General features: G+C 41.0%; 1 protein-coding gene across 2 annotated transcripts in view; it reads right to left on the reverse strand.

Annotated features, from left to right (window-relative positions):
- The window catches only part of OSBPL6 (oxysterol binding protein like 6), a 1,023,860-nt gene that overhangs the window by 268,928 nt on the left and 739,932 nt on the right, over positions 1–15,000 (reverse strand). For both annotated transcript variants that reach the window (XM_044075314.1, XM_044075313.1), the window contains one exon: positions 9,990–10,243. In XM_044075314.1, the coding sequence (XP_043931249.1) occupies positions 9,990–10,243 (254 nt within the window). The remainder of the gene's footprint in view (positions 1–9,989; positions 10,244–15,000) is intronic.

A 15,000-nucleotide genomic window follows, 5' to 3' on the forward strand; every position in this document is an offset into this window, starting at 1 on the left:
ATGACCTTCTTCCAAACTATAGCAGTAAAAAGTCAGTGTATGGCCAAATAGGTCCTGAGCATCTTTGGCTACATGACAGCGGCCATTTTATGGTTCCTCTAGCCAGACTTCATATTAGAAATTTGCAATGGTATCTGAAGAATACTTGGAACCAAGAAGTTCAGCTTTTAGACACAACAATCCCACTTCTGTCCTGCATCATGAAAGAACTGCACTGGTGAGTGATTCAGATTCAGAGAAACAAAGGTATGCCCTTCAAGCAAACCACTCCCAATTATAGCCTGAAATCAAGCATGGGGGCACATACTCAGATCTAAAAGCTCAGGGCACCTGGACTGCAAGGAAGAACAAGTTGCACATAAACATAAAAGAAACTGCAGCAGTCCAGCACACCCTTTGAAAACAGTCTGTGTGTCAGGCACCTTGAAAATAACCATAGACAACACCACAGTTATGTAGCACATCAACAAGCAAAGGGCAACACATTCTTACCTTCTACGCAGGCTAGTCATACACACTTGGGAAATAGTCCTGGAATCCAGTATCTATACACAATGAGTTATATATACCTTCATAAGGCAATCCTCTTATGGATTAGTTAAGCATGACTTTGGCAGATCCATATGAAAAGATGATGTACAGAAAAATTTATCAGGACCTAGTGAATAGGTGGGGATGTTCCACTTACAAGACAACTTTGCTTCTCCATGCAATAATCAGCTATGCACCAGACCATCTCACAGGAAAACATGGGCAATGGATGCCTTCTCCCTAAACTGCACAGTTATGTTTCTGTATGTTTTCCATCCCCTGCTCTTGATTCCCATGGAAATTAGTCCAGAAATTATTTTCTTCCCTTTCTTGCAGAGGCAGCACTGGATTTCTGTCTGACCTATCTAGCAAAGAAACATTCCTGCTGCTTTGGCATGTAGACCTCTTGATACAATATAGGAAGTTCCTCATGCAACCCAACCTGCTCCCACACTGAACCTAGCAGCACAGATAATATGAGATTACTTTCATTTGGGTGCTTATATTCAATACATATGCTAAGCATCAAAAGGAGGGTATGAAGCTAATTAGAAGAAAATGATACCTAATAAAATGAAAAGCTTACCCCCTGGTGCTTAGGGAATAGCCTACACTCTAAACAGGGATATTTACCCTTGGCCCTTTAGTACATCTCCAAGCTTTTCCCTACTAGCATGGTTTATAACTCAGTTAAGTTACATGTGTCAACCATTTCAACCTGCTTACCTTTGCCCCATCCCCAGCATCCAGACTACCACTTAAGCAATTTTTAATGAGGACTCTTTACCTCATGCCTCCCAGGAAGACTATCTGGACAACTTTTCCAGCACAAACTTCAGGCCTTGAGCTTGAGGCCTGAATTTTGTGCTGGAAAAGTTGTCGTGATAATCCTGTGAACTAGCTGCCTCTGCATTGAAAGACAACATTTTTTGTTGCAGTAACATTGACTAGGAGGGATTTTGGACTACAAGAACAGGGTCAGCTTATAGCAATAACCCACGCCTGGGTGTGGGTAATGCTAGATTTACCCACGGTTGGCGTGGTTTGGTCCCGAGGGCGAAGCCCAAGGGACCAAACAAAGACAACCGTGGGTAAATCCAGCATTACCCACACCCAGAAGTGGGTTATTGCTATTATACCATGGTGTTAGTTTGCTTTGTATTATATTTGTATTGTTGTTATTTAGGTTTTTGTTAGCTTTTTTTTGTATTCTTCCACTTTTTGTGAGATAAAATAGTCCACACTTTCAGTTTGTTTTTATTTTATTATTGTTTTGAAGGATGTAATCAAAAGGGTAGGTGATGCTTGTTATAAAATAGTTTAAGCAGTGTAGAAGTTTATAACGTGTAGTTATGTTTTACTAGTTATAGGTATGTTGAAATGTGGTGTAGTGTTAATTTGTATTAATTTTTTTAAAATATGTACTTTTAGTAATTGGTCACTAGATGGTGGTGTTGTATGCGGTTTTAGAAGATGTATGCTGATGTGGACGCTTGGTATGGTGTGTGATTTTTACTTTGCAAGGGATGTCTGGTGTGTTTTAATATGTATATTTATGGAGTTGTGTGTGTATAGGTATTGTAGGGAATATAGGTGAGTGAATGGTTTTATGAGAATGCTTGGTTTTGTTGGTTTATAACTGGTGGTTATGTAGTGTGTGTGTGTGGTGTATTTGCGACTGTATGAGTTTTGATTTTGTTTGTGTTCGAGGTGAGGGAATGAGAAATATTATATGGGTAATGGTTAATTTTGTGTGTTTTACTTGAATTGTTGTATGTTTTTTGTTTTTACGTTTACTGTACGTTAATGTTTGCTTGCTGTCGCCGCAGCACGATATTTACTGACCGGACTTGTTTCCTTGTTTGTCGTACGATTTAGTATGTGCACGCTGGTTGGATTAGCCAATCAGCATGCATGTTTCTCGTCTTTTCCGATATTCGCATGGTATAATACACGATAATCCATTCTTTACACACAAGGTAATCAAATGAAGATATTCAGTTTTGCCAGTCATTTTGTGTGTACCACAAGAAATAGAGGTAATGTCTAGACAGAACAAAAGATTTTAGGAAAAGGAACATCTCTTTGTGATAGTTGCTGAAAATAAAAAAGGGATACCTGGTGAAAACAGACTACATATAAACTGGTAGTGTATTACATTCACTATTGTTACACTTTACATGAAAGGCATTTGATAGTAAAAAGCTGGATCTTCCCCTACTAGGGCCCCTGCTACCACTGTTGCTTTCATAAACATGGTTATTGCGAAAGACATTCTGGATAGCAGCTACACGTTCCTCTGTTCATACCTTTCCAAACATTACAGACTAGAGCTGATGTCTAGGGCTAGAATAAGATTTGCTTCAGCCATCTTAAAGGGCATACTGCCCTCATCATCTACAGCATACCCGGTCACCCACCCTTTTGGCAGGGAACTGCCGATTCTGGAAGTCTTACCTAGGATTATTACCACTATACTGAGCCACACTATGCACAGAAAAGTTCTGCAGTCATATTACCGTAATTGTAGATGTCTGAGTGTGATCACTGTTGTAGTCCTGTATCACACCACGCATCCTCGTTTAAACCTGGGGACTCTGGACTTGGGGTGGGTTCACAACAATTCTCTCTTTTTACTTTATACTTTGTCCATGCCTTTTCATGCTCCCCTCCTCCCTTTTTGTAAAGGTGACAAAGGAATGAAAGGCTCTGCCCAGGGCAATGGCAGAACCTTGAGCTCTTACTGTGGTGCACTGATTGTACATTTCCAACCTTTACATGCTGAAGGGCAAGAAAGAACACAGGATGGCTGGTCATGTGACACCCTTTATACCAAGAATGTGCAGACATCCAAGGGAAAGGTAATGTCAGCTTGGGTGAGGGAGAAGGACGATCACATTTGAAAGTGTGGCCAGATGTCAGATCCCAGTTTGTTACTGCAGCACTTGAACATTTATAGTTACAGGCTGACTACACCACTGAATTTTTCTGCATTATGGGATAAGGACATGATGTCAATCACCTGCATCCTTCAAAGCTAATTATCAACATCTTTAACGTAACTACAGAAAAACTGTGGTGGTAGAAGTAATTGTACAAAATGCAATAATCAGTAATAAAAATATGTATAATAACTTTATAATTTCTCATTTTTTACATACCAATTCTTACTTTACATGAGGGTAGTAAGGATACATAGAGTTCATGACCCCATGGGACACAAAGATGCTGAAAGTAGTCCAGAGAAAAGCTGCCAGAAGCATCCATGAGATGGATGGAAAAGGATATGAACAGTGATTAGAGGAGCTGGAGATCTTCTCATTGTGGGTCAGAAAGAAAAAGAAGAAGATGATAGTGATCACAAGGTCATGCTGAGAAGATGTAAAAGGGTCACCCTCAACAAGAAGGTTGGAGGGAGAAGGGGGCACAGGCATCACACTTTAAGGACAAACTTCTTCCTGGATTATCAAAAAAACTTCTTCTAAGGAAGGGATGCAATGCAGTTGATTACCGGAAAGGACATGGAGAAGAAATCCAGGGCATAGGAGAGTTGGAGAAGGACAGGGGAAAGGAATGATGGAGGGGATGTAAAATGCCAAGTGCACTAAAATGACAGACTAGATAGATGATCTCCTTCTGTTGTCATATGAATATATTATTAAAACACAGAGATGGAGAATAAGAAAGTACACTTGTGTACACTTACCATAAATGTAGATGTTCGAGTGTATTCACTGTTGCAGTCATCACATTTGGGCTATCCCTGCCATGGTAGCCCTCAGCCGGCCCGAATACCATAGGCTTAGTATTTCTGCGTCGATTGCTGTCTCTTAAGGACTGATGTCAGGTTGTCAGTAGTATAAAGTAAGGCAGCTGATGCCATTACATCAGTTTTTCTTGCCCTAACCTGTCAGGAGCCCCCAAGTAGGAGCCAGGTTCTGGTGGAAGGAAGAACCCCACCAGTAGAAAGTAAATACCAATATGTCCCTTGTATGTAAAGAGAAGAAAAAAGGAGTATGGAGGGAGGTAAACCAGGACTGCAACAGTGAATACACTCGAACATCTACATTTATGGTAAGTGTACACAAATGTACTATGGTCTTTGTGTTTCACTGTTGCAGTCATCACATTTGGGTTGATTCCCAAAGCTGAGGAAATGGGTGGAGGCAGTCAAAAAAAACTAGGGGCTGGCTAGAATGCCCTGCAAGACTGCAGAGGCAAACCCTGCCCTGGATTTGGAGAAGAGAGGCAGGTGGTAATGTCTGGTAAAAGTGTGAACAGATGTCCAGGTGGCAGCCTCCAGGATATCCCTGGTGGAAACTCCTCCGAAGAAAGCTGCAGAGGTGGAGGCTGCTCTGGTGAAGTGAGTCTTGACCCCCTTGGGGGGAGGCTTTCCATGTTGTTTGTAGCAGAAATGGATGCAGTGTGCTATCAATCTGGAAATGGTTTGTTTGGATATAGCTTTGCCTACTGCCCCTGTAGCAAAGCTAACCAGCAATTGATTAGAATTTCTGAAGGATTTAGTCCTGTCTAGATAGAATCTAAGCTGTCTCTGCACATCTAGAGAGTGCTGGATCCTTTCCTCCTTGTTCTGGGGATTAGGAAAAAAGGTGGGCAAATGAATGGATTGGTTGAGAGCCACACTGGACACCATCTTGGGCATGAAGCATGGGTTAGTCCTGAGGGATACCCTGTCAGCATGGAAGATGATGAAGGGTTCAACAGTCATGAGTGCTTGCAGCTTGGTGACTTTTCTGGCTGAAGTGATGGCCAGAAGGAAAGCTGTCTTCCAGGAGAGAAATTTTAGCTCTGCAGAAGAAGCTGGTTTGAAGGGGGGCAGAGTGAGCTTTTCCAACACAAAGTTAAGGTCCCAAGCTGGTGTTGGTGCTCTTCTGGGTGACCTCAGTTTGCTAGCCCCTCTTAGGAACTGTTTGATCAAGTTGTATGAGAAAAGGGATTGCTCAGTGGGAAAATGAGCAGAGAGAGCAGAGGCATGAATTTTAATAGAGGAAAAAGAGAGGCCACTGTGTAGTAGGTCAGCAAAGTAATCCAGGATGAAAGAGAGTGAGGGCTGTGCCGTATTGGGCTCCCTTAGCCTGAATCCAGGTGCAGAACCTTTTCCATTTGTCAGCTTAAGACTTTCTAGTGCTAGGGCGTCTGGCCTCACATATAACATCTAGAACCTGTTTACTGAGGCTGGCAGATTGATCGGGGGTTAGGGAATAATCCAAGCTGCCAAATTGAGTGTCTGCAATTGGTGATGCATGAATCCCCCTTCCCTCTGGGTCAGGAGGTTTGGAATCTGAGGAAGATGCCATGGTGGCAGTGAGAACAGGCTACGCAGTAAGGGGTACCAGTGCTGGTGAGGCCAGTCTGGAGCTATAAGAATTGTCCTTGGTTTTTCCTTTATTTTGAGCAGTACCCAGGGGATGAAAGGTAGTGGAGGAAAGGCATGAACCGATAGACTGACCCAAGGGAAGGACAGGGGCATCCACTTTCCAAGCCATGCAGGGATGCTCCATGGTACAGAATTTGCTGAGCTGATGGTTGGTGTGGGAGGCAAAGAGGTCAAACTTTGAGGTGCCCCATTTCTGAGTTATTAGGGTGAAGGTTCTTCTGTTGAGCTGCCACTCATGTGGGTCCAGAAGATTTCTGCTTAATTGGCCTGCCAGAGAGTTGAAAGAACTTGGTAGGAATTGTGCTAACAGGCGGAGTTGCATGGCAGAGGCTGTGTGCCAAAGGGTTATTGCCAGCTTGCATAGAGGGTAGGAGTGAGTCCTTCTCTGCTTGTTGATATACCACATTACAGTGGTGTTGTCTGTTTTGATTAGGAGAGTCCCCGGGGAGAGAAGGGGCTTGAAAGCTATCAAGGCGTGCTGGACAGCCATCATCTCATTTTGGATGATGTGCAGAGAGATTTGATGTGGGCTCCATTGGCCCTGTATGCACCTGCCATCAAGGTGTGCACCCCAGGCATAGTCTGATGCATCTGTGGTGAGGGTCTGGGTGGCAGGGGGTGGTAAGAAAGGTAGTCCCTTGTTGTGGGAGCATGCTGTTGCCCACCAAAGAAAGTCTTTTCTGAGGCAAGGAATTAAAGGTATAAGAATCTCCAGGTCTTGACAGTGTTGATACCAAAGGCTTTTTAGGTACCTCTGAAGTTTCCTCATATGCAGTCTGGCATATGGAATGAGTAGTATGCAAGATGCCATGAACCCCAGAGGTTGCAGGATCTTCCTTGCAGATAGCTGGGGCCTGGTGGCTAGTTGAGAGAAGTAGGCTGTCAGGAAATTTTGCTTTTCTGGTATAAGGAATGCCATCTGGGATGCTGTGTCCTGGCTTGCTCCCAGGAATATAATCCTTTGAGTGGGCACCTGTTTGGATTTCTTTTCATTGATTGTATACCCTAGGGAGGTTAGTAGGAACTTTATACAGCCCAGGTGCTTGAGCAGCTTTTCCTGGCTGTCTGCCTGAATTAGGCAGTTGTCTAAGTATGGGGTAAATCTGGATATTCCTTTGTCTGCAAAAGGCAATGGCCAGAGCCAGACATTTTGTGAAAACTCTGGGAGCAGTAGATAAGCCAAAGGGAAGCACAGAGAACTGAAAGTGCTGAGATCCTGCCCTGAAACAGAAATATATCCTGCATGATTCCCTGATAGGAATATGGAGGTAGGCCTCTTTTAGATCTAGGGTGGCTAGCCAAGCATCCTTTGAGACCATGGGTAGCAGCTGCTGGAGGGTGAGCATTCTGAATTTTGGGATCACCAGGAAGGTGTTTAGAATGGATAGATTGAGGATGGGGCGCCAGGTGCCCTCTTTTCTGGGTACCAGAAAAAGTCTGGAGTAGAAACCTTGGCCTCTCTGTTCTGCAGAAACATGCTCTACTGCCCTCATAGAGAGCAGGGAAAGGAGTTGCTTTTGCACCTCTGCCAACTGGTTTGGAGGTAGATCTGGGAAGGGTGTGGAAAAAAAATTTGTATCCCTGGGACACTATGTTGAGAACCCAGCTGTCATTGGTAATGGTGGCCCAGGTGCTTATGTGAAAGGAGAGTTTTCCTCCTAGGGGTAAGTGAAGGTGGGCAGAAGGGGGGTGGGGGAGGTGAGTCATTGTGAGTTTTTACCATAAAGGGGTGGCTTAGAACTCCCTGGTTTTGAAGTGGAGGTAGTCTACTGCTTAGATCTCTGCATTCCCTGTGGCTGCTGTCTGGGATGTCTGGTTCCCTGGGGTCTGGACTGGACTGGCTTAGTGGGAGCAGGAAAGGATCAGTGCTTGGTGGGACAATGCCTGCTGAACCTGGGTGGCTGGACCTGTAAGAAATCCTTAACTGTCTGCATATATTTTGCTTTTTCTTCCATCTTTTTTAAGACATCTTCTGCCTTAGTGCCAAATAAGTTATCTTTGTGCAAGGGGGCAGTCAACAATTTAGATTTGACATGGTCTGGCAAGGGATGTTCCTTAAGCCATACATGCCTTCTAATGACAGATCTGGTGACTTCTGCCCTGCAAGAAGCTTCTAGGGCATCAAAACCACAGTGCAAGGTGTGTTTAGTTACTTGACTTGCAGAATGTATTAACACTTGTAACTCTTTAGATTCTGCACAAGCAGGAAAGGAAGACATTTTTTGTTTGAGGAGTTCCAGGGTATGTTGCTGAAATTTTAGCATATGGAACTGACAATTTAGTGCCCTTATAGCAAGAGTAGCTGAGGTATATACTTTTTTACCCCATATGTCTAGTGCTCGGAAATCCCTATCTGAGGGGGTGGGGATTCTTAGCAGAGGTTGCTTTAATCCCTTTAGGCCCCTGAGAAATGACCTCAGGGTCAGCAGTAGGATTTTTAAAAAGATATATGTGTGAGTCAGGGACTCTATAGTACCGGTCTGGTTTTCTGGGTGCAGAAGGGAGAGTGTCAGGAGTCAAGCTGGTTTCCAGGAAAACACCCTCCACAACATCCAGGACTGGGGGGATGGCCAAGGGTCTGTGCTGTGGAAGATCCAAGAATTCCCTGCGTCTCTTTTTAGACTGAGGGTAGTCCTGACTCTTCCACTGGAGGGTTTCCCCACAGGAAAAATCCTCTGGGGGAGAGCAGAAGGGATGGACTCCTCTGCATCAGAATCCTCATAAGTAGAGAGGGGTTGCATGTCTTCATATTCAGATGGATCAGAGTCATCTGACTCTTGTTCTGACAAAACTACAGGGGACAGATCTATTTTCCTTTTGGAGGGGGTAGCTTGGCTTCCCCTGATCAGCATGATAAGGTCTTCCACCATTTTAAGCATTTGAGACTGAGGCAAGGAAGCAGGTGCCTGAGACTGGGTCGTCAGTTTCTTAGGTGTGGTTCATACCCTGGGCCTAAGAAACTTGGTAGTTTTCGAAAGACTGTTATTCATGAAAGAAGACATCGGTTTGTGTCGAGAATCAGTAGTGCAAAGAACTTCCTTGGAAGCCGGTGCCTGCTCAGCATCTCCGGACCCATCCAAAGTAGAGACGACCACAGGATCCTTAGTCAAAGAAGAGTTTTGCAGTATACTGGAGTCCAAAAGGGTCTCGGTAGCAGCCTGCAAATCCACAGAAGCAGGCATCAGGGGCTGCGAAAGTGCCTCACCGAGGACTGGAGAACTGATGACTAGCTTAACGGAAGCACCATTGGTAGGTTTGGACATGTGCGGTCTGTCTCTGTCTTTATCTTTATGTTTTTTCAGAAGATCTGCTATCGGATGGCTTACCCATGCCATATCGATGTTCGTGGACTATAAGCGAAAATATTTAGCTACAATAAGGGCCCGACAACAGATAGTTCTGGCATTGAACAAAGCACAGAAGTGACAGTGGGGGATGTCGTGGTCAGGGCTTAAACAAGTGATGCAGTAAGAATGAAAGTCTCGGTGTGGTATTTGCTTTCCACAGGCAAGACAATTGTTAACTTTTTCTGACATCGGTTAGTGCAAAGAAAAAGGATCCCCAACGAGGTATTTAGTTTTAGAAGACTTCAGCTTCAAATTGGTAGACAAAACTCAGGTAGCGGCCGACCGGCACTCGTGCCAACTGCTTGTGCTTCGGGCTCCATGGCAAGAAAGACTGATGTAATGGCATCGGCTGCCTTACTTTATACTACTGATGACCTGACATCAGTCCTGAAGTGACAGCAACTGACGCAAAAATACTAAGCCTCTGGTATTTGGGCTGGCTGAGTGCTACCCTGGCAGGGATAACCCAAATGTGATGATTGTAACAGTGAAACACGACGAACATCTACATGATGAATAATTTTTCAAAAATGTTTATTGAATCAGAAAACTATTTTAAGATGGCGTCAAACTCTGCCTGGACCTTCTGATGTGGTAAAATAATAAATATTACAGTAAGCAATCATTTACAATAGCAACTGAAACATTTTAATAAGCTGTTTTAAGCAATAATGTGACGAGAGTATTACATTTTTTTTTGTGTGGCTAATTACCATACGTTCATAGGGATCATCAGTTTCAGCAGCCTTTTCCAGCAGCTCACTGTATTCCAGTTCTTCACACAGGTGCTGTAGAGTGTTCAGCGGTTCATTCAGGTCTACTGGCATGGAGACCTTGGATAGATCCTTACCGATGTTGTTTTTCAGAATGTTCCACAGGTTGATATTGCTGATATCAGGAGCAGGGGCAGGCAAGCATGTCCGCCTACCATTCCTAAATGCACCTCCTGTCGGGTCCCCATTCATTACTGGAAGAAAAGAACACGGTGAAAAGAATTTCTGAATCAACTAAATAGCAGGAAAATGTGGTAAGACAACTAGATAAATCTCTTGCCTTGGTTATTAGTATGCATACAGTATTTAAATTTCCAAAGTAAGAATCCATATTACTTGGCATGTTACATTTTATTAATAAATACTTTGGGGAAAAAATTTAAGTAGCAGAAAGACAGGGTGGGGGGCAGACAGCACTGTGTTTCTTTTTTTCCATGTTTCTCTTTCCTTAAGGCTTAAACAGACTAGAGACTGTAAAGAACCGATCATTATAGAATTAAATGAGATTTTTTATCAGCAGAAGTATCTGCTAAAAACAATCTAATTTACATTCCCTGGGCACATTTAATTCATAGGTTTTTACTAAGGTTATAGCCAAAAGAAACCATAAAGAAGCTTAGCCATATCACCCATACTGTTGGGAAACTAACAGTGCCCCCATTAAAAAGACTTTCTCCACATATCCCTAGTGAAAATGTGTGATCACTCATCTATTCATCCTGATTGGTTTTAAATGTTGCTGGGGAATTACTGTGCTTGATAGGTAAGGGCTGTCTATTTCAGTAATTGGGGATATGTTGGGTTAGGTATGTGTCATGCCATCTGGTGCTGTTGATGTGATAGCATAGGTTTACAGATCTAGAATGGCCTGGGTGTTTGTTTTACTGGGTGCATTGGTCCCAAGATAAAAAAAATGACCAGTTTTGGCACAGACAATGGTGCCAGAACATAAATAGTATGAATACATGATGTATTAATGAAATGTCTTTATAGGAATGTGTTCTTGTATACCTTTATATATATATATATATATATATATATATATATATATATATATATATATGTGTGTGTGTGTGTGTGTGTGTGTGTGTGTCTGGCCTCATGATGATGATGTCATCAGTGTGTGGCAAGTTTGCTGAGAGGTTAAGTGGTGAGGGATGTTTGTGAGTCACATACACAAATAATTGATTTTAATTAATTTCATTGTTGGGATGGAGTTTTATGGCTTTATATTGAAGTTTTTGTAGTATTGTTGGCGATAGTGTAGCGCACTGACTCACCTTCAGTTCTGCGCAGGAGTGGGCATGGCTCCGGTGACTGGCGTGAAAAGCTGCATATGAAATGAGGCATGATTGACATGCCATTCATATTAGGTAGTGACATCATGCATACAATTAATGTGGCCGAATGTAACACAATTGTACTGTAAAAATACCACGTATCATACTATTCAACTGTAAATGCCTACACACAAAGCTGGACAGTTAAATTCAACCAGCCTAGCCACGCCTAGTGACAAGAGTACATGCTCTCAGTCAAAGTATGCCCCTGAAGCTGAAATGGCTAGCTTCTGATGGCTCAATATCCACCCTCAAAAAGGAGGAACAAAACTGGGGAAAGGTTCGGTAACCACTATTAATTCAAGCAAAGGATTTTTACAGTTGTCTTCACATCATATGTGATCTGTACATTTATGTGATACATATACACGTATATCTTCTGTTGACTTGACAGGCTTCAAACACCCCTTTGTAAGTTTGCTCTCAACAGGTTTTATATCCTGACAACGAAAAATGCTTTAGTACATCAAGTCCATAATACACATGATAAGAGAGAGTTTGTTTGTTTTTTCAGCTTTTCCCGGTTAGGGGTCACCACAGCGGAACTCCGGTCCACTAATGATTGGCAGTAGATTTTTTTATGGTGCCAAGTTGCCAGCCCAATGCCCAACCATCAGTGAAGGCACGTCCATTCACGCATGTCTTTCGGAGGCCACTCGACCGCGGGGAGGACATGCAGATTCCACACAGACGGCACTCCAACCATGAATCGAACAGGAGAACCTCTTGCTGTGAGGCAACAACACTACTGCTGTACCACCGTGGCTTTTACACATGGTAAGAGAGAGTAATACTGTAAAAGTCAACCAACTTACATTTGTCTATAGAAGAGTGCTGTCATCTAAATTGTTATTCTAGAAGGAAACAACTTAAAAGAACTAACACAGAGAAGTTCTAATAATAGTAATTTTAGTAGACAAAAAGGTATGGCTACATGCGGATTTTGTAACTGGTGTAGATTGGTTAAGACAGGTAATAGTTTCACTATTAAAAATAGGAAATATCAGATATTTCATAAGATGAATTGTGAAACGAAATCTGTGGTTTATATCGCGCTTTGTAAATGCTGTGATGGATTCTACATAGGGAAGACTGACAGGAGGTTCCGTGATCGCATTTATGAGCACGATTACGCAATAAGAAAGGGTAATAGACAAAATGCTTTGGCAAAACATGTCTTATCTTTCCCTGGGCACAGTTTCGAATTTATGGCCATCGATCACATACCTATGTCTATTAGAGGAGGCCCTTATTCACTACTCTTAGAAAATTTAGAATTAGAATGGCAACTTAAATTAGATGCCTTTAGAGTGCCAGGGCTTAATGAAAACTGTAATATTTCAGCTGTTCTTAAATTGAGAAGCTATTTAAGATAAATAAACCTACCTGTTCTTGTTAGACTTGGTCCTGTATTTTGGTTTATGATGCCTATAGTTATAAAGTGTCTGCATTATACAGTCTTTCATACCAATACCCAGTTATCCACAATTTAAGTAGTCTTTAAGGAGAGTTATTATAAAACACCATTAAAAAATACTAATTTTATCTATTAATATTAATACATTATTATATTAATATAGAATATAATATTTGTTTTAAAATACATAATATTTTATTGAAAGGATTGTACACATCTTTAGGGGGGCACCTTCCTTCCGCCTTTGGAAAGTTTATGATGGTGTATTCTTGTGTAATAACATACGTCCTTTTTTAAATAAGGGTATTATACACACATAACATTTTTTCTTCTAGTTTTTTATTTGCAGGGTGTAATTATTTGTAAATTCAAGGAAACACCTTTTATTTAAAGCTGATTAACTAATTTATACATGAGTCTTATCTTGTTTCTTATAACGTTTTTATAATGTTTTTAAAGTTTATAAAAGTGAAAAGTTTTAAATGTGTTAATTATATATGTCATTTCCTGTCTACAAGTATTTAAGACAGGTTTTTGAAGTGTTTATTTGTTATCTCTGATGAAGCCACAAGAGGCTTGTGGCGAAAACGCTTGATTCTTTGTTAAAAATAAACGTGCGTTCAGGCATTTTTTGCTGTTTTACCAAGGTTGCTGTGGCATTTTTTGTATTTTACTGTTATTCTAGAAGAACAAAATAAAAACTGCAATTTTCTGCCCATAAAATACCACAGAGAAAAGCCAAAACCACATTACCAGTGGATTATCAGTCTATGAGAGCCCAAAGATAAAAAAATAGGCGATAGTGTAGTGTACTGGCTCACCAGACAGCAGGTTCTAATCTCTGCTTTCACAACCTGCTGTCATTTCATGTTTAGCATATAAAAAACATTTTGGCATCGTACCGTTCGGAGACAGAATAAATATTCATTCACACTGGATGAATATTGAATACTTCCAACTGACATACAACAATGGGGGAGGGTTTTGGGCGGTGCTTGCTACTGCGTATCTGGTGAGCCAGTACGCTACACTGTCGTCATATTGTTATTTGATCTGATGAAGCATTGTCGTTCTTAATGCAAAAGCGCTTCCCTTTATTAAATTGTTGTTTATTTATTACTACCAGTAGGTATTTGGTGTTTATTTAACTTCTGCTGTGTGAGTCGCTGTATTTCTTCTTTTATACAAGTGTATTTCGTTTGTGGACTCCAGCGACACTACCTGACTCTTTGTTTTAGTTCTGTGCTTATTCTAAGAGCTATATTCAGATAACTTGCCTTCTGACAACATATATATTAGAACTGATCCACACAGCTTTTAGTCACTTAAAGAAAAAAGTACAGTTATGACAACAGAACAGAAAAGTAATACAATAACATAAAGGATAATCAATTATTAAACAAACTCATAACAGAGAGCTATAAAAGGGGTAAAATCTAAGCAAGCCATGGACAAATTTAAAAAAAAAACATTTTGAATACATAACACATTCATGGATTATGGAATACTTACAAATGTATAAAATATACCCTACAATAACAAATTACATTATGAAACCATGGCAATCCACTCAACAACTAAGTCATGATATAGTGCAAATTACTAACACAGTGATAAAAATCCAAAGATGGATAATCCCAAGCAATTCTTTGTCACCATTTCTGTTTTATCTTGCACTTAAACCATTAAGCTGTTTTTTGTTTTGTTTTTGTTTTTTTAACAGACAAGCCTATAGCTATAACTTGACTTCTGGATTCCACTTTTTATGGAAGATTTAAAACTGCATAAAAGGTTATAATTTTTCATGCAGTACAAGAATGACATTTAATCTTGATAAATGTGCAAAAGCAACATTTCTAACAGAATAAATGAAGCCTCAGGAAAATGTCAGCCTGCGAGAGGAATGCGATATAAAAGAACTTGAACAAGAGATAAATGGTCAGAAATACTGCTTGAATAAATGAGAACAAAGCTAGGAAATATTTTAGAAGACTTAAACTAATATTGAAAACTGCATTAACATCTAGGAATAAAGTTCAAACAATAAATCTGTAATGGAAAAGAATTTACATGTTATTTCTTCAAAAGTAGAGATTCAAGGTATCTAATTTGCTGTTCACCCACACTGTTGTATTACAAAATAATAATATGAATTATTTAACATATATGTATAAAAGTTTAACTTGAAAAATAT

Source organism: Protopterus annectens, chromosome 6.part0 (genome assembly GCF_019279795.1).
Source record: "Protopterus annectens isolate FY-2018-M chromosome 6.part0, PAN1.0, whole genome shotgun sequence".
Classification (NCBI taxonomy): Eukaryota; Metazoa; Chordata; order Ceratodontiformes; family Protopteridae; genus Protopterus; species Protopterus annectens.